The sequence below is a fragment of the Mycteria americana genome, chromosome 2 (genome assembly GCF_035582795.1).
Source record: "Mycteria americana isolate JAX WOST 10 ecotype Jacksonville Zoo and Gardens chromosome 2, USCA_MyAme_1.0, whole genome shotgun sequence".
In the NCBI taxonomy this organism is placed as follows: domain Eukaryota; kingdom Metazoa; phylum Chordata; class Aves; order Ciconiiformes; family Ciconiidae; genus Mycteria; species Mycteria americana.
Genome location: NC_134366.1, coordinates 159,067,681 through 159,087,968, shown reverse-complemented (window position 1 = coordinate 159,087,968; position 20,288 = coordinate 159,067,681). Strand labels below are relative to the sequence as shown.

General features: G+C 39.7%; 1 protein-coding gene across 5 annotated transcripts in view; it reads left to right on the top strand.

Annotated features, from left to right (window-relative positions):
• Positions 1-20,288, top strand: part of TRPS1 (transcriptional repressor GATA binding 1) — a 218,411-nt gene that overhangs the window by 45,965 nt on the left and 152,158 nt on the right. For 4 of the 5 annotated variants that reach the window (XM_075495161.1, XM_075495162.1, XM_075495160.1 and 1 more), the window contains 2 exons: positions 9,957-11,086; positions 18,935-19,538. In XM_075495161.1, the coding sequence (XP_075351276.1) occupies positions 9,957-11,086; positions 18,935-19,538 (1,734 nt within the window). The remainder of the gene's footprint in view (positions 1-9,956; positions 11,087-18,934; positions 19,539-20,288) is intronic. The other variant, XM_075495164.1, reaches the window with a different exon arrangement.

Genomic DNA, 20,288 nt, shown 5'->3' with positions numbered 1-20,288 from the left:
AGTAGAAATAAAACAGCTGAACCTAGACTATACTTGTCTACTAAACCCTGGCAGAAAGATACTGCAGGGGAGACAAAAAGCGGTAGGAAACAGCCTGTAGATAATCTCCTTAAGATCAGTCTTTTCTCAGACGAAAAACATTTTCCAAAATAGAACAGACAGCCTATACAATGTTGGCAATTTATTTTAAAGAAAAAAAATTGGATCTGGAAACTTAATTTTTAAGAGTGCTAATTTTCCCTGCCCAATTTGGGAAGAGAAGATTAAATAAGCTTTTGTGCCAAATGCCATACTTCATCACTTGCACATGCACCAGATGTTGATCCAGAACATGTCGGAAGATAAGTAACTGATTAATATTTTTATGCTTTCTCCTCCCCCACTCCCGATACAGAGCAGTTTTGTGAGATTCATAAACACAGTAAAAGAACGTTTGAAAATCCCCTTTGCACCCACACATGTTTATATTGCTACTATGTCCATTTCGGAGGGGATTTTTCTCAGGCATCTGAATGGCTGGCGTCTCCTGCTGCAACAAGGGATCGTATCGATTGGAGCTCTGGTTAAAATTGGTTCAGTCAGACTCCTGTGTAACACTGAGAGGGAACTGAACCTGAATAATTGGTTCATCTAAACAATATTATTTTGTATAGGTACTAGGCTAAAGGAAAATAATCCCTTTGTAATTAACTTGAAATAGTAGTGGACTGGGCTTAAGGTCTGATTTATTGATCCCCTTGCACTTAACAAACTGTTCTGTTGTAGCTGGGGTGGAAGTTATCGATGGATTTATGGTCTCGGGCCAGGGAGCTGGGCGCAGAAGCCAGAGGATGAAGATGACTGACTTTGATCTGGCTCACAGTGGTCAGTCGGAGAGCACGGTACATGAAGATTTGTAGTAGCGAGGGATACTATTGAGCCCTGTAGTCTGCATTCATAACAAAAGCAAACAAAAAAGCAATGGAAAAATGTCTGAATGCAGAAAAAACCACTATGTGCTATCTGGAGATAGGTAGGGATGTGGTCCCTTTGCCAAGGGCTTGGAAGAAAGAAATCAAATGCATATTTTGGACTTACACCACAGAAGTGAAGACTATCTTAGAAAACTTAACCCCCCACCCCAACACCAAAAACCACCTCCCTCAACCCTAAACCCAGCTTTTAGGGGTTTTTTTTGTATTGCAGTCAGCAAAACAGTAGGGATACACATTTGGCTTCACACCCAGGTATGCAAATGTTGGGACTGTTTTTTGTAGTACCTAAAGCGGATTTGGCTGGGAACTGTGTAATTAATCCAAGCTTTCTGGCCTTACTACTGTGTAGATTTTTACTTGATTTGAATGTTTAATCCACCAAGATTCCTTTGTCTTCTCTGAAAATGTGATTTTGTTTTGAAAATCTCCTGTACTCTTTGTTCCCATTTTCTTCCTCAGAGGTTTTGGTTCATTGAGTTATAATAAATTCCATAGGATTTGGTAAAATCACTGATCTGTTTCTGGGAGATTAACTTTCTTGCTGGTATAGATTTCAGAAAACATTTGCTAGCACATCTCTGAATTCCCAGAGAATGTGTTAATCAGCTTTATTGCTTCAATCAGAATAATATCTGAAGTGAGTTCAACGGATCAACTTTTGCTGATGCCCCTCATCACTTTTTCTTCACATTTAGTTAATTGATCAATCTCTATAAGCAGCTTTGTCTTGCCGGATATTTTAGCCTATGTATGGCTTTGTGGACGTGCCTAAAGCAGTAGACTTCAGACTGGATCTAAAGGCTTCACTTAAAGTAAAATTCAGGTGACTAAGTTCACAGCTATGATGCTGAAAACCATTGCTTTGCTATACTGTATGGTTAAGTCTCCTTCTGTGTTTGATCTAATGACTCTAGGTAAAGTATGGAAAGGTCTGGACACAGGCAAGTAGGCAGGAGTCCTTTTTCTGTCCCCAGATTTTTTAATGAGTAGTGAGTGGGACAGCTTCAACGGAAAGATTGGAGGGTGCTGTCTTCTACATACCAGCTTACAGCTAAGGGGGAGGACATTGCCCAGTGAGGGAGAAGAAGTGGGCTTGGATCCCCTCTGACAGAGCAAGGAAAGGAGCCTACTTTTCCTGTTTCCTGAACAAGTGTTCAAGCCATTAGGCTATTGTATAAAAGGGAGCATGACCCCATTTCCTGATACGTTTTAAAAGAAAACAGTGTCCCTCAAAGAGAGGACAGAAATCTCTGCATTCAGGTGAGGGTTTCAGATGGCACGTCCCAAGGGAGAAGGGTATTCATGCAGCCGTGAATAAAGACATACTGCAGTGATCAGCAGTTCTTACGGTTGACTCCAGGCAGCCTCACATTGTGTGTGCTACCTTTGAGGAGCTTCCTGCTCAGCATGGCCCTGGTTCTGGAGCTTATTGTCACAGCCCTACCTCCTCTTATGTTCAGCCATTAAAGAGGTTCAGACTCCCTTTTAGTACTGAAAGTACTAAAAAGTGATTTTTTTTTTTTTTAATCCAGCCCTCTCATTTTGATTGTTTCATGGTTTTAGATACTAGACTGCCATATAAGATGACAAATTTCTGAAAAGCCATGGACTGATAAAAGCCATCCAATAGTTTCTTGATTGTATTTCAATGAGCCCAGGAAAACAAAAAGTATTACATTATCTAACTATCCCACAGACTAATGAGAGATTGGCGGCAGACTTTTCCTTTCATGGTTCTAGACATCCAATATTATGAGAGTTGTCGTATACCACTCAGCCTAATCCTTTGTCATATATGAATATGGGTAACAACTTTTCCAGGATTTTCACAGCAACTGAGAGCCCTTCTGGATGTCCAGCTACCAGGCTGCTCAGCATCCTAGAAAGTGGCAGAAGTGCCCACGCATGCAGAGTGTGTAAAGCTCTTCTTTTTGTCTCCTTCATAAATCAGTGGTGAGCTCCGTGTGCCTACACAGTTATGTATGTATGTTTTTTAGCATTCTGGATTTCAGTATATCAAATCTGGCAGCTTTTCTGTTCTCATGTTAGAAGTGTGTGTCTAGTAATATAACTTATAATTAAAGTCTGGTCTAACTAGGATTCAGCTGAATGAGAACCAGTGGTTTTATTATTAGTAGCTTCTGCTTTTTATCATCCACTCTTAGATTAGCGGTTTGATTGAACATGAAGCTGTGAAGGTAAGACTAAAAAAAGCTGTATGGGGTCTGTAGGAGTACAGATGTAATCAACATCCCTTCTCATGTTAAAGGGTTTCCTCTACATTTTTGGTGGTTTTGACAAAGGGACTCTTACAGAAGTGGTGATAATCTAGATTGGAGGCATAAAAAAGTACAGAATTTACTTTTGTGTTAGTGACAAATCAAACCTTCTTGAAGTTCAACTTTTTCATCAGGTGGGCTTCCTACAAGGTGGCGTGGATACATAACTAGTTGATGTGAGTAAATGAAAACATGTATGTGAATTAATTCCATTTTCCTCACACGCTTAGACAAATGGATCCAAATTTTGTATTGTTGGTCTTACTGACTTTAGCTCCATTGTCCATAAAACAGGAATTAGATCTAAATAAACTGACCAACTGTTGCTGGATATGATGTATCCTGATCTTTTGGACTAGATTGTGCCGTGTTAGATCTTGAAGGGTGTGCTAGAACAGAACTTGTATGAAGGTGTGATGTCCCAGAAGGCCCATTTCATGTGTCAGCTGCATTGCCGACTCTCCCAGGGGACTTCCCTGTTTGAACCGAAGACTGTCAAATCTCTCTTGGGTGTTGCAACTGCATGTGTGTATACCTGTTTATTTTGAGGCTTATTTCTGGGTCACGATCAGGCTTGGAGACTGCCTTGCACACTGAGAGTCACACCTCCTGAACACAGGGTTCAGTCATCTCTTTTAAACCACAGACATGAAAAAGAAATGGGGGCAGGTGGAGAAATAGGTGGTGGTAAAACACACATATATATGCATCCATATGCATGTGCTTGTGTGTATGTGTGTATATATATATATATGCTTCTTTTTCTCATATATATATGCATACACATATATTAAAAATTATGTGAAAAAGCACGTATGGTCTTGTAGGCATCTAAATTCTATATTGGCTGTAGCTCATAAGTAATGATTTATATTATTATATGTAGTAGAAGTTCTTTATGTCCTTTCTTTGGAGACATTAGCAAGTTTACTATTCAGAATGATATGCAGTGATTTACAGCATGTCAGCCGCTAAATAGTAAGTGGCTGGGAACATTCACTTGGTCTGTGACAGAAATGAGCTATTTTAGCTTTCTTTCAGTGAGAAGTAAAGTAGAATAGAATTTCCCCCTCAAATTAGAGCATTCAGATGGGCAGTTTCTGTGGAACAACTGACGTGATGTATATTCACAGCCTTCAAGGCAAAGTTGTTTATGTGTTAATATTCCTCATCTTTATGCCAGGGATATCTGGTAGTGTTTGAAGAGAGGTTAATGAATAAAGTTGGTGAGATTAGTAATCGTCATGGATATGTTTAAAGTTATAAACTGTTAAGCTCGCTCACAGAAATGATGAGAGCTCAAAAAATAAAGTTGCTGGGGAAAAAGGAAAGCAGGTAGGTTTTCTTTTGGTGTAAGACAGTGTGAGTTTGCCTCGAAGTCTGTGAGGCTGTGTGAGTTTACAGTAGCCAAGGAACTGTCTGGTAATTTTATCTATACAGAAGGAGAATAGAAGGGACGGTGCTTCTTTTAGGTGCTAGATATTAGTCTTGCTAGTATTAACTAGCAAATGAAAGTCTTGATTCTGTGTTCCTTACTTTTGTTGTTTTTGCACATCTGGTCTCTTGACCTTAGTTTAAGTCCTGTTATTGTTCTGTCATAGTCTTTGTTTTAAAAATACCTTTTAAATCCTAATGTCAAAAACCATACTGGCTTCAATGGCAACAGAATAAATCTCGTGAAGAATACACTCATCTTGAATGAATGTGACCCAATAGTTTGCTTTCTTGTTTTGGTAAGTACGAATAGCCCAGAAAGCCAGGAGTTTGCCCTTAGTCTTTGCCTCACTTGTGATACTTGATAGATAGTTGTATCTATGTGGTAGATAGTTGTATCTACCAATAAGTTAATCACAGTATGGTAAATAGTTTTAAGAATGTACTCTGAAGATTATTCTAGTTTTACATGCAGAGACAGTGCGAGTGAGAGGGAGTGAGTTCTCCATAGTGGAGGTTAGAGAACTGGGTGGTGTTACACAAACTTGCATGAAAGCCAGGAATCTGTTCTGGCCTGCACAACATGAAGAACTTCATAAATGTGGGATGGTTAAAATGTTCTGGATGCTATATTGCACAAAGCAAATGAATAAACAAGAGCATTAGAAAATATTTTAGGATTAGAAGATTAAGAGTAATTGGCAAAGGCAGACTGGATGGCTCAGGAGATTGGTAAGGGATCTGGAGCCTTTCACCTCCTGATTAGCCAAAGGTGTAACCCAGGTAATCAAAAAAAGATGATTTACTAATGTTTGATGTTCCAATGCAGATGGTTGGTCTAGTTTCTAATCAGTAGTTGCAAAAGAAGCCAGAGGTCAAAGACAGCTTTACCGTGTGCATGTAAACCTTGTAGCTGAATCTCTTACATGGGCATAGGCCACTAGTTTCTGCTGGTGGAATCTTCTCCATGAAATGTATGATTACAGGAGCTGGCAGACTTCGTCTTCCTTGGTAATTTTTTTCATTTTCTGTGAGCAGTATTTGTAAACTGCTTTGGCGTAATAAAATTTAGGATTGAACTTCGAAAAGGAGGTGGCAGAATGGACTAGGATAGCATTGGGATCAAGGGCAGATTACATATCAAAGATACTTTTTAAAAAAACCTGAAAGTACCTCTCCTTGCCCAAGTCCATCTATTCCATGAAATCATTGTTTTCGGTCTGACTAATTAAGGTAATATAGACATATCTGTTGGAAACATATAGTGCAATTACGCAGCTTTGTTGAAGTACTTGCCAACATGCTTTAGAAAGTACATCTTGAACATTGTCAATTACCGTGTTATTTTTTCTCCTCTTTCTGGCTATTTTTGGAAATGTGCGTGGTGTATGAGGAGATAGCTTAGTTGTATTAACACATGAACTTCAATCCTTGTGGTAAATTCTTTCCCCGTCTTCTAGATTTTGATAATTTTCCCCATTAATGAATGAATTTAATGATTAAGAGTTTTGAGTTTCAGGGAGTCTTACTGTGAAATATATTTCAGTTTAATCCCAGACTGAGACATGGCTTTGAAGAGCAATTTTTGAAGAATATCAGTGCAACCATCTCAAGGGCCATAATGGAGAACCCATTCTAATAGCCATCTTCCTCTCTACAGCTTAATAATACCAACTATATTGCTATAATCAAGGTGCTGCAGGAGTAAATGATAATCCCAAGGTCTCACAAGCAAGCGACAGTGAAGGAAAGAACTAACTCAGGTTTCCACAGTCCAAACAGATGCCGTGTATGTTAGGTTGCCTTTAAAAAGAGAAATATGAAGATTAATTTTCTTCTGTGCTTATTGAAGGAACTGTTGATCTATAGGTCCTCTTAAATTTCCAGTGCAAGCTGTACCTGTACTTGGGCCTGCCACTAGTTAGGTCAACTGGCACTTTGGACTCTACTGCTGTAATAGAATTGCAGAATTTTAGCATTGCTTTTGTTTAGTTTCTTCTTCTTCTTTATGTTGGGGAGGAGTGTCTACTTAAGAAAGTACAACTGCCAAGGCAAAGCAGGGGACTAGGTTTTGCTGGGATCAGAATGAAATAGGGAAATAAATACGAGAAGCTATCACTTCTGATACCACACAGAATTGTGGATGTTGATTTCTAGGGTATAGATATATTTTCCCCTTTCACCTTCCCTTTCTCCTTTATTTTTCCTCTTTCTGGGGCAGGTCAGAGAGAGCAGGAGGTTAAGGACAATTATATACCCAGTGAAGGAGTTTAGTGCCTGTACATAGAGATACGATATGTAACTGAAAAATCTGAAAGTCAAGCCAAGACTTGAGCAGAGTGCATGAATCCAAACAGTTCTGCAAATGTGTAGGCTTCTTCCAAATTTGGCTGGCTGAAAGCTGAAACAGCTTCAGTTTATGCTGTTACTTCAAGTGCTTCTCCCAACCTCTTTGCATGGAAGCCAGTTTCTTCAGTTCTCTTTACCTGATGACCCCCCAGGAGGCTTTCAGTAGGTTTTGTTATGCGTGAAAAATGGCTTTTGAGTGTAATAACATTAAGATGACCCTGTGTTACCTTTCACGTACATGCTCTCCTAATAGGACGCATTATTTTGAATTGTGGCAGGGTAGTCAGGGAAATGCCAACCCAAAAATTGGTAATCAATTACATTCCAGTGCTGTAAAGATTGTGTGTGCTCCCCCCATTACAAGAGGTTAACACAAACAGTGTGAGACTACTTAGTTCTATTTTATCCTCTTGTGATGCAGAGAAGGATGTATTAGCATGGGACACAAATTTGCTAGGCAGGCCACTAAGCAGGATTAGCACAAGTTACAGAGATGATGTGATTTACAGTCCATTGTATAAAATGCTAGTACTAAGAATATGTTTTTCCAGTGTTCAGAAATAAAAGTAATTAGCAATGAACAGCAGCTGGGATTATTGTCACTCGCAGTTTCTAACCGGTGTCTACAGAGCATCTGCAAAATCGGTTTGCTATCTGTAGGCTCTGTGAATGGACAGCTGAGAGTAATGGATGTATTTACTCACTAGAGCCACTTAAGGTAAAGCATTTTGGCAAGTTTTCTGTGCGTGCATAGAACAAACATAAGTAATTAAATGAGCAAAACCAGATCACCTTGCAACTTATGTAATCGCGCAGTGAGCTGCTGTTATTTTCTGTTTACCGTAATTCCATCAGTGCTTTCTTTAAGTTGTCTTTCAACACCGTGGAGACTTTGAACATTGAAATAATGCAGCGGATGGAGACCTGAAGTGCCAGATACTGTGGAGAAGGCCCAAATGCCACTGTTGTCAGTGGGGCAGGCTCAGCGTGGCTTTGTCTCCAGTTCTTGCTCGCCATAAAATGAATAAAAGGAGATATCTCCTGCAGTACAGAAGACCTGTTAAAACATCCTTCTTCCAAAGAACCTCTTCAAAACCCAATTCATAACTTAAACTGGAGCTCCAAGTTCTGGTATCAAGTGAAAATGTTACTACAGTTAAGTCCTAGCTATTTGGCTGCCTGACTCACCATTGCCTAATGAGATATGTTTCCTAAACAAACAGAAAGCAATTTTCAGTTTATTTAAGAAAAAGTTTTAACCAGTGTTTGGGAATTGTGCTTTCTTTAAAAAAAAAAAAGAATTGGAGGCTGAATAGCATCAGCTCATTATATCATGGTTTAGCAACTCATTGACTCACTATACATGTTCAATTCTGATGGGATACAAAGGATAGCATCTCATTCTCTGAGCTAAATGGCTGAAAGGCATTTATATTATATGCATTTAAAAATGTTTACATTTCATGCTCTCTGTATGTCTGAGTCTTTCCGTATGGTGTGATACTGAATGAGCAGTGATCACATGCTTTCTTTGTGGCACAGCTGTTGAGGAGGAGAAGAAAAATAATTAGACCATTTGCCTAATGCATTACAACTGAATTCTGCAGAAAAGTAGTAATACGCTTACTGGTTGGAAGAATGGAAATCTAACCCTGTGTGGAAATTTTATATTCCCTGCAAGGCATCTCTTGGGTGTAAGAATTGAGAACGTGGCACGAGGAAGCTTCCACCCATGTCCTTGGTGTAGTGGTGTAGACTGGATGATGGCAAAGGAGCAGATGGCTGTGGATTTCGGGTGTAAAGAGGAATTATCTTCTGGATGCTGTACACTGTTTGCTATTCAGGAAAAGAAGTAGAGCGATGGTGACATTTTTGTCAGGAGATTCTTTCTTTGGCCTTCAAACCAGTTGCACAGGAGCAGCAAATCTCCCCCTGATGTCACGGGCAGGTGTGGTGCACTCCTGGGAAGGGCAGGCCTGCCTGCTGTGAGAACACAGGCTTTAATAACATAAGCCCTGGAAGCCTTGTTTCCTTCCTGCAGACCATTTTGCTCAGAGATCATGAGAATAGTTAAGCAGACCTACCTTTTTTTTTTTTTTAATTAGTGATGTCATGGACTTGGGTGTGGTCGGTTTCTTTGCCACATGCCATTTTTCTACTGTAGTTTTTCCATCCTTGTTTTACTAAATTGAGCTCTGTGCATGAGAGGAACAGAAGATTTCCTTGGAGAATGTCTGCACTGAGTAATCTTTGAGAAAAACCGCCTTTCGTTGCAGGCATCAGCCACTGTGGCTGTGTTAAAAGGTGTCCTGGCAGATACTGGGTACTCCTGTAGGAATGGTCTTTGTAAGAATTGGTCATGCTCCGACCCAACAAGCGGAATTCACCATTTTGAATTTAATTTTTGTTTGCTCATATTTAGAAAGCAATTCTCGTGGACCGTTAAGCATGAATATGATTAAGACATGTAAGTGTATTGAAAGAAAAAGACTGAGGACCCGTTCTTTTGTTCCACACCTGGTATAGACTCCCAGCAAAGTCTCCTGTCAAAGGGTTCAGGGATATGGGAACTGATTATTGACATGATTTAGTGATTTAGTGAAGAAAGGAATAGTCCTATCAGAGAACGTTAAGTTAAGATCATGTTGTGTATGTGTGCCTCAGTTTCCCCAAACAAATATATTTATTATTCACCTGGAATATATATTCAACTATGTGAAACATTTCAAAATGTTCAGCAACAAATGCTAAATATGTGAGGGTATATATATGATATCTTACTACATTAGTACAAATGAAAATGGTGGTGATAGTTAATGAAAGAGGCTTATGAATTAATTGCTCTCTTTTTATTTTCCCCTTCCTTGCTATTTCAATAAATCTACAGTGGAGCTAAAATGACCTTATTCTTTATTCACAGGTTACTTTAGGTGGAACCTTTATTGGAATTGGGCGGAAAACTCCAGATTGCCAAGGCAACACCAAGTACTTCCGCTGCAAATTCTGCAATTTCACCTACATGGGCAACTCCTCCACTGAACTAGAGCAACACTTCTTACAGACTCACCCAAACAAAATGAAAGCAGCCCTTCCCTCCTCTGATTCTGGTAAAACTTCAGAGAAAAACTCCAATAAATCCAGTCCTACTCTTCGACCATGTGATTCTGGAGACTTGGGGAAGTGGCAAGACAGAATCACTGTAAAAGCAGGAGATGATACACCAGTTGGATATTCGGTGCCCATCAAGCCAATAGATTCCTCTAGACAAAATGGTACCGATACAACCAGTTACTACTGGTGTAAATTTTGCAGTTTCAGCTGTGAATCGTCCAGCTCATTGAAACTATTAGAACATTACAGCAAACAGCATGGGGGAAGCCAGGCAGGAAGCCTTCACCCAGATCTGAATGATAAGCTTTCTAGGGGATCTGTCATTAACCAGAATGATCTAGCCAAAAATGCAGATGGGGAGTTAGTGACAAAGACAGAAAAGGGTGCGAGTGTGGCAAAAAAGAAAGACTTGACTAGCAAAGGAGCAGAGGACAGCATGGTGACAAGCTACAACTGTCAGTTCTGTGACTTTAGGTACTCAAAGAGCCATGGCCCAGAGGTAATAGTGGTGGGCCCACTTCTCCGTCACTATCAGCAGCTCCACAACATTCATAAATGTACCATTAAGCACTGTCAGTTCTGTCCCCGAGGCCTCTGCAGCCCAGAAAAGCACCTTGGAGAAATTACTTATCCATTTGCTTGCAGAAAAAGTAATTGTTCCCACTGTGCTCTCTTGCTTTTGCACCTGTCTCCAGGGGTGACAGGAAGCTCTAGAGTCAAACACCAGTGCCATCAGTGCTCATTCTCCACTCCCGACGTGGACGTTCTCCTGCTCCACTATGAGAATGCACACGAAGCCCAAGCGTCTGATGTCAAACCAGAAACAAACGCCCTGCCAGGGGCAGAGGGGCCGCTGACGCTCAAGGAGAACAAAGAACACTCATGTACCAAATGTGACTTTACCACCCAGGTGGAAGAAGAGATTTCCCGACACTACAGGTACAGTGGAGTTTCAAATGATTAATGATAGGAACCCAAACAAACAGCCCTCCCTTAGTTCCTTAATTAAATGTCACCGTTCCCCAAACATTGGAGGAAACTGGAAATCAAAATATGAATGCGTATAGATATAAATCTTTACAGCCAGAGTCCAATCCAACATCCACTTTGTTTTGGAAAACCACCAGCTAAGTCGGTGGATTTAATTATACATTTAAACCTGTGCAAAGAAGAGGGAGATTTGGATTTGTGTGCAGATGCTGAAGTTCCAGCATATTTGAGGTTTGGTCAACTATTTTCCACCCAGAATCTTTTGGGTACTATTTTAGTTTAGGCTTTTTACCAGAAAGCTGGCATCTTCATTCAGTAGGGGAACACAAATGGCTTTACTTTCCAAGATAGACTATGAAGCCTTTCATGCTCCGTAACAGTGCTTCAATGTACTACCTTTTTGTAGTATTTTCCATTCCCAAGTCCAGCAACGCAATAATTAGTTTAAGAGCATTCCACTGCTGTTTTGGTGTTGGTTTCACACTGGGAGCAGACACTCTTTTGTCTGTTGATGTCATCCCCCAAGATCCTTTTGCAGATGCTTATTTTCGTGTTGCTGGTTTACAGTGTCGTTCTATTTATTTTAAATGCTAATGTTCCTATTTGGAGGTGGACGCAGCCAGTCTCCTGACTCAGTCTGACACAATGTCATAGTGGCAGCCAACTCCCTGCTAAACTTCTTGGGTCAGTTCCTGGGCTGTTGTAAACCGGCAGTCCAGTTTACATCAGAGGAGGAGCTGGCTCTTAGGCTTTGTAAAGGGCAACAGTTATGTGCCGCTGCAAAAGCGATGTTAAATATTAGAAAATCATGCTGAATGTGTTAATAGTTAAGGCTAATGCGTCAACAACAACGGAAAACTCGGTATCTATCTCATCTAAAAGATCTTTGCATGGAAGCCAGCTAGAACGAAGACAAAAGAAGATGCATTTTCAAAGCTAAAGCTTTGTTAAAAGCTCAAGAAACTGTGCCACGTTTAATAGATTCCAAGACATCCAAAATTAACAAAGGCAGACTGGGGCATGATACTTTAATAGAGATTAAAGCTGGGGGCATCCAAATGTTGCCCAACAGAGGGCTGCATTGGCAATGTATCAGGAGTCTATTTAAAAAAAAAAAAAGAGGAGCAGATTGCTCATCTTTAATTTGGAGCTAGGGCCCACGGAGGATTCAGGTCCCAGCATGCAGTGCCCCATTTTTGATCCAAGTGGGCCTGAGGGATGTTGTGCGGATTAATTAGTTAATGTTTGTAAACTGCTTTGAAGATGAAAAGTGGTATCTAAGTTCCAAGCATTATTATAGCAGCTTTGAGCCATGCTGTAGAACTCCATAGGCAGCACTTTGTCCGCCGCTGGGGCATGGCACGATCTTTTTTTAGTGGTTAAATAACTGGAAGATTGAAACGTCTCTGTGACTGAAAAAAACACTTCTATTTTGCTGCAGCTGGTAATTTAAGTTTTAACATGCACGCCTAGTTAAAATCCTTTTTCCCAAGGAAAGGAGAAGCCATGACTTTCAAAATTAAGTGCTAAGTCTGAGACGGGGTAGCAGCAGCTTCTCCTTCGGAGGGCTCAGCACCCTGCGGCTCTGGCAGTTGTCACAGGGAACTGCACTTTGGAAAATCCAGAGGTACACTTCAGCATTCGAATCCCAACTTGTTTGTCTAAAATTAGGCTATTCTGTTTAAGACACTTGAACAATGTATTTTGTTAAGCCTTCAGTCTATGACATTATTGAGTGCTCTGAGGATGTTGCGTAATTAAAGCAAAGTACAACATCCCCATAACTGCCAACTTCTTTCCCTTTCTCCTGCCCTCCCCCCTTTTTAATTTGAGTTTTGTTTCTTTTCTGTGTGTACTGCTGCTGTTTTCTCCCACTGTGCACCTTCTTTGAAATCACAGAAGTTAGTTCAGTTTGTGGTAGGTGCTCTGTAATGGCAAACACCAGCAGGTTTTATTGCTTTTCTATGCATAACCTAGTTTTCACTCTATCAAACTAAAACAAATGGAAAGAGAGAATTTTGGGGCATTAAAGCTTCTATTTTTATTACTATTATCAGGCCTTTTTTTTAATAGAAATTTAGCATGTATTGGATAGGTATTTTCTTTCTCTTTTTGTATTTTATAAACTAAAGATACAGAATAGTTCAGATTTTAAAAAGTAGAAGATCTATAAAATAGTAGTGTTAGGGTATTACGTGACACACAGGAACATGCTGATGTGGAGTCAGCTCACATCCCAGCTGGCCTTCTCTGTGGCATCATCAGAGTTTGTCTCAATAAAGGTGTTACACCACACGTTATGTATTTCTGATGTATTTAAAATGCTATACATGCACATATATCTAAAACCTGTCCATTTATATAATAAGCAGCTGAATGGATTCTAATGGGAAACATAATACTAAGCATTGATGTGGTGGCAGAAACTGTTCTGCCGTTCACATATTTAAGTTTACCCTAGCTAATCTGTGAGTATCAGAGCTGGCTTTAGATGCTACTTACGTGTTTTGGTTCATGTATTTTTTGTCTGCATTTTTGATTATTTTCGTTTTTGAGTCATATGCCTGAACAGCATGCTTAATTTATTTTCTATTTTATTTTGTTTCCTTTTGGCTCTACATCTGCAATTTCACTATGTCTGCTAGCTAAAAAATTTTCTGTGTCCCAATATTATTCCTTTGCAGCCATGTATTTGCAACAGTATTAGAATTTGCAAAAGTGGTTCTTTCCAAGTTTTCTGTCTACAGAAACGTATACTTACACTTACCGCTCATTCAATATTTCTTGACATGATTATTTGAGAGCTGTTCAGTTAAATTTGAAGTTAGTGAATCATATTGCACTTGAGTTTACTTGTATTTAAACCTCACTAAAATGTGCTTACTCAAATAAATCCCCAGAGGGTTTATTGGCCTCCATTTTCTACTAATTCTGCTACTACTCATTTTCCATTATACCTCTGAGAAATCAGGTACTTTTCATGTTCATTGCGAAGCTTAGTTTTTCTTCAAAACTGTCTGGTATCCTGATGAGCTAGAAGATGCCAACACTTGTAATTTAGATAAAAATCATACTGAGTATTTGGGAAAGTTTTGCATGTTGGATCACTTAGTCTTAGTCACTTCGCTTGCTCCAAAATAATTAATTTTTAATTTTTTTTTTTCTTAAAAATGAAAGGGGCTTCTTGCAGAAGTGTTTTTTTAATTTTGCTAAAAGATGTGGGAAAACAATGCCTTTTCTTATTTTTGCAAAAATTAGAACTTTTCATGTAAATCCTTATTTGTCAGAAAAGACATTGACAGAAAGCATTTGATCAGTGCTAGAAGTAATTAAAAATGCTATGCTGAAAAATGCTCTAAACTTGTTTTAAAAAAAAGATGGGTAGTGATTCATTAAACAACTACAAAGTATAAAAAGAAAATAGAAAAAACTCAAATGAAGTGTAAGCTTTGGCAATGGTGTAGAATTGTTTTTCGAATAAATTATTTTGAAAATGCGGATGACAGCAGTTAATGTAGGCTTCTCTTTTGAAATTAATTTTGAGTTAATTTCAAGTTAAAGAATTCCTTACCTCTTAAAGGTAAACGGGGTAGAGGGGTAGAAGGCAGAAGGGTACCTGGGGCTCGCTCCTCCCCAGCGCCAGGGCTGCACGTCGGGGACAGGGGTGTCGGGGCTGCCCCCTCGCACTGGCAGGCAGCAGAAGCCGGAGCAGGGTCTCAGACGTGCAGATTATGGAAATGTGGAGCCTTTGGGATGCTCCCCAGAGAAGCCAACCGAGGGCAAAAGTGTACATTGAGGCCCACCAGCTCCCATTTTTTTGGCAGAGCAGGAGCCTTCCCTGATTGAACAATAGCAGCAGCTGCGAGGACCTTTTCCATTCTCCTGACACCTTAATTCACTGCTCTGAACTTGTTTGCTCTTGCCAATGGCTTTTGCTCTCCTTTCATCTCAGCCTTGCTCTCTGCTCTGCCCGTTCTCCTCCCCTTTCTGACCCTCCGCTGAATTTTCTTGCTTGCTTTGGTCGCTGTCCTTCCTTCTGAATATTTTCCGCTCCCCACAAGCCTGAGTTCAGCACCCATCCCAAAAGTAAACTTTTTTATAAGCCTGTGTCTTCATGAGACATACTAGTAATTATTATATTCATAATGAAATTCAAAACATGCAAAAAAATGGAAGTGATATGACAGCCATACCTTCATCCAGAATATTTTCTATGCCCTAGAGCCTAGGAATGTCTTCAGGTAATTTAAAAAAAAAAATTACATGTTTTGTAGAGGATGGTGTTTTGTAATACTTCAGACTAGTTAGAAGTATGTCAACAAGACTTAATTAACAACTGGCTGGTGTCAGAAGTATCACAGCCTATTAGAAAGCTCAAGTAAAGAACATTAAATCCATCAAAAAACCCCCGTCTAATCTCTCCAACTTCAAGATTTTGCAAGGGAAAATCCTTATATCTTATAGCACCCAATTCAAGTACATTTCAGTACAAATAAATAATGATAGGATTTTATTAAGTTGTCGGAATGTAACAGTGCAGCAAAGGTTTGGCCTGAATTCCTTGACATTTAGTCTTGGGATTGGGCCATAAATGTTTTAATGTCCACGAATAATCAGGTCTTTAATTTATTTTGTAGTGAAAATAATAATGCAAAGTGACATCAATGGATGGGATGACATTGCCAATCCCAATGCCACATTGAAGATAATGCCTGTTTATGGCTTGAACCTGCTGTTAGTTTGCTTGAGTGGCGTATAAGCAAGATCACAAAAGGGAGAATGCTGTTTTCTTCTTCATTTACATCACTTTCTTCCATACTGAGATTTTCCTCAAACATCTCTCCTTTGATCAGCTGTATACCAATACACTGTATTGCACCTGATGACTTCAGAGTTTCAGGTGGTATAACTGTGGTTTAGCTGTAAAGTGTAACTGCAGGTAATGCATGGGAGTGCTTATTGTGTACTTCTCAAACTGGAATTTTTAAAATTTTGTTGCTTAGCTTTGAGGAGCTTTGTGCACAAATCTAGGTGTAACTTGGGCCTTCAGAAACATGGGGTGGGTTTAAATTCTAGTATAAAAAGAAATTGAACATTGCCAACTTGTTTCCTTGATTGCGATCAGGGTGGGGTGAAAACAGTCAGAGATGAAAACATTTTCTTTTTATGTTGTGTTCTGGGAAAGAATAAGTTTCCAACTTTCAAAAGTTCTCTAATAGCTGATGATAGTTATTATTTTATTATTTGAGACTGTGACTTATATTGGAGAGTTCCAAATTGTAGCTTACTTTTCGGAGCTTGGGGATAGAATAATATACAGGACAAACCCATGCGAAGTATGAAGATTTATAATGTCAATGGCAGAGATTACTTTTTAATGCATACTAGAAAAGTAGACGTCCTGAAAAAAAAAGCCTGTTGGGTTACGGTCTACCTAAATCAGTCCTCCTTTTTTCCACATCACAGTGCCTATCACAGTCTCACAGAAAATCGAAGGAACGCTCGATGACTCTCTTTGAATCAATTATAAATGATATAAATGAACAAACCTTTAATGTAATAAAGGTGATTTTAGCTGGGCTTCAGCCATGTAGTTACAATCTAATAGTCGGCATTTATTTATGGCCTCAGAAGTGTGGTACCTCCCCTGTGGTGTATACTGCTCCTGATCAAAAACATTTAGCCAGCGTGGGGGGGGGGGGAAGACAGGCAGAAAAAGATCAGCTGTTTGGAGGTGTGATATCTGTAGATGAGAGCCAAGTTAGGAAAGGGGGTTAGCTATTGAAATAGCCAAGTTAAACAAGAGACACTTAGGGCTAAGTAGCCTCCCAAAGGATTGATAAACTTTCACATGGGGAGTGTATGCGGTCGAGCCATTAGCCCCAAATGGTGTCTTGTTTAACTTGGCTTTTGAGATAACTAGCCCCTGTCTAACTTGGACTTCCCTGATGGTATCCCACCTTTACAGGGCTGACCCTCTTTATAACTTGGCTTTTTGTATTTGTAAAATGGTTTTGATCAGATAGCACTCTCTCTTTTTTTTGTTTCAGAAGAGAATTAAGCTCGGTTTAGAAAAGAATTAAGTTGCAAGGGAGAATATATTAGTGTCGCATTGAGAGACAAGCTGATTTTAATAAAACACAATTGTAGAATGAAGAAAAAGGAACACAGCCAGAACAGGATTTTAACCCACAGCTTGCTCTCCCACAAGTAGGTTTTGTTGCCATGAGGCTATGTGGAGAATAGCTGACTCTATTTTTTGCATAACTGAACGAGCCCATCTAGTCCCTTAAAATGAATATAAATACAGAAAATGACAAAAAGAAAACCGATATTGCACAAGGGCTAAAAAGCTTGAATCTGAATGTGTACTCATGTCTGCGCGCTGACACAACTGCAAGAAAATCAGACAATGTAAATAACATATGGTTTGTTTTTCCAACAAAAGGAAAGAAGGAAGACAAGGGGGTTTAGTAAGTTTGGCAAGTTGTCCCTTCTAAACTATCATACTCTAAAAGGGACATTTTGTGTATCATTCCAGTTCTACAGATGCACCGAGAGCCAAATCCTGCTCTTACTGAAGTCAATGGGAGTTTTGCCATCGACTTCACTGAGACTAAGATTTGGCCTCAAAAGAATTAATTCTAGCAATTGGAGTTGTCAGGGCAGTAACAGATTTCTCATACAAGTTTTGTCCTGTGTGGATAGCGAAAGGCTCGTTTTTTAGCTTGGCTAAAGATGCTGTTGTGACTCTGAATGCCTGGGGTGTGGATGTGTGAGTGTCTGTAGGGAGAAGCTTTTGCAGAGTTATGTACATTTTGATGAAGGGCAGGGACGGTATTTTACTCTGGGTTGGTACGACGCCGGGCGCAGCGGGGCCCAGAGCCTGACGGAGGGCTCTGACCGCTCCTGTGCTATAAACAATTATTCATAATGGCGTTATAGAGCTCATAAACAGTGTTCTGTTTCTATGATAGATACAGTAAATGGGTAACATGTTGTTCTCATGTAGCAACATATGCTTTACATAATTTAGTAACGCAGTACTTTATATAGGCTTTTAGAATAAAAACAGGAAGGCACGTTATTCCACACTGCTCCACAGCTCGTACCCAAGCGTTTCTGTAGTTGACAGGAAAACACAGCTTGTAGTGACACAGCCAACTATTCTGCTTTTTCTTTAGAGAAGCATCTTTTAAAGTTGTGTTAAAATGTCCATAGAGAACACATAAGGACTGTCTGTTGTGTACAACCTTCTGGCCTTTGGTGTATTCTTATCCATAAGTTAACCAGAGCTCCATTCAAAATCATCTTCGCCAACCAAAAGTATATTAAATTGGTGGAAAGCAAAGAAATTTTTTAAGCATTTGGACTTTCTAGCATAGATTTATGTTATACAAAGTGGTTTTTCATACAAAGAAAATGATCCTTTTCTAACTATTTGACTTTGTTTGAAAAAATGTGTTCCTTCAGTGTTTCTACCACAATAGAAAGTGAAAAGTATATTGCAGCAAACTGAAGAGGAAAAAAAACAAAATCCCAGTGAAAATTATATGAAGTTTAGAATAACGCAGTGGAGTGTGAATGAGCAATAGGAGGCCATTGCAAGGCGTGGGGGGGAAAAACCAGCAGGATTTTTCCCGTATTGTATAAGACACCAAAGTAAACCTGCTTGCTTTAGAGGGTATCGTACTGAAAATTCAATTTATTTTCTTCGACTTGGTAGGTAGAACCACTGCGAGAGGGAAGGCCGAGGGGAGAGGCTCTCATGTTAATACCCTTCTTGTTTTCTTCCAGGAGAGTACACAACTGCTACAAATGCCGTCAGTGCAGCTTCACAGCTGTTGACACTCAGTCACTACTAGAGCACTTCAACACTGTGCACTGTCAGGAGATGGACGTCACTACAGCCAACGGGGAGGACAGTCACGGCGTTTCGTCTATCAAGGAAGAGCCAAAAATTGACCTCAAGGTCTACAGTCTGATTAATCCAGACCCCAAAATGGGGGAGCCCACATCTGACAGCATAGTGAAGAGGGAAAAGATAGAAGATAAGGAAGTGCTCAAGGAGAAAGGTTGGACTGACAGTCCCAGTGATGATCTTCGTAACGTGACCTGGAGAGGAACAGACATTTTGAGGGGGAGCCCGTCATACACACAGACCAGTCTAGGCTTATTGACCCCAGTGTCTGTTGGCCAAGAGCAGCCAAAGCCTTTAAGGGATAGTCCAAACGTAGAAGCTGCCCATCTTGCGCGGCCCATTTACGGCTTGGCGGTGGAGAGCAAGGGCTTCCTGCAGGGTGTGCCAGCCGGAGCGGCGGAGAAAGCCGGGCAGCTCACCCAGCCCTACCCTGGATCCGGGGACAGCAAGGCAAAGGATGAATCCCAGTCCTTATTACGGGTAGGAAACTCTCTTTTTTTTTTTTTCCCCTTGCTTTTTATGTTTACATGTATGTTATGTTTAATTAGGCATGCAAATGATTTATTCAGTTCCAGAGTAATGTGGTTGGTTTTTTTTTTCATGCATGGAAAAAAAATAATAATCAGGGAAACACTGAAAGGCTTAAACTTGTAGAGCTAAACTGGCAGATAAATGTTCCAAAGTGTTTGCATAAAACAATGTATATATTGATGTCGTATTAGTAAGCAAGTGCTTCTGCTTTTGCTATTTAGCTCTGATTGAATTTTGTTTAATCATTCCTGCTAATTGTGCAGGTTGATGATGCATTTGAAGAAGGAAGGTTTAGAACCCCAGAAGGCTGCACATCTGTTACACTAAAACAACTAATCACCTCTTAAATTTTGTGGTGGTGTGACAGTTCACACTTAAGCAAGATTTCACGTTATAAAATATCTAAGAATATGAAACCTGAGTTAAATATTAATAAAATGTAACCTCTTATTTTTGTAAAGCAACATAATTGTATATCAATTTCGACACTTATCTGGTTGCCTTGGAAGCAAAAGAAAGAAAAAAAAAAAAAGGAAGGAGCTTGGGTGATAAGAAAAGGAGAATATTTGTCACACCAAATAATTCCTATTCTGTCTTTTTTTTTTTAAACAAAAGGACCTATATATAAGGAACTTCCCCTTCCATCAAGGTATGCTTTTCTCACTGTAGAGAAATCTGAGGTTAGAAAAGCTCTCAAAT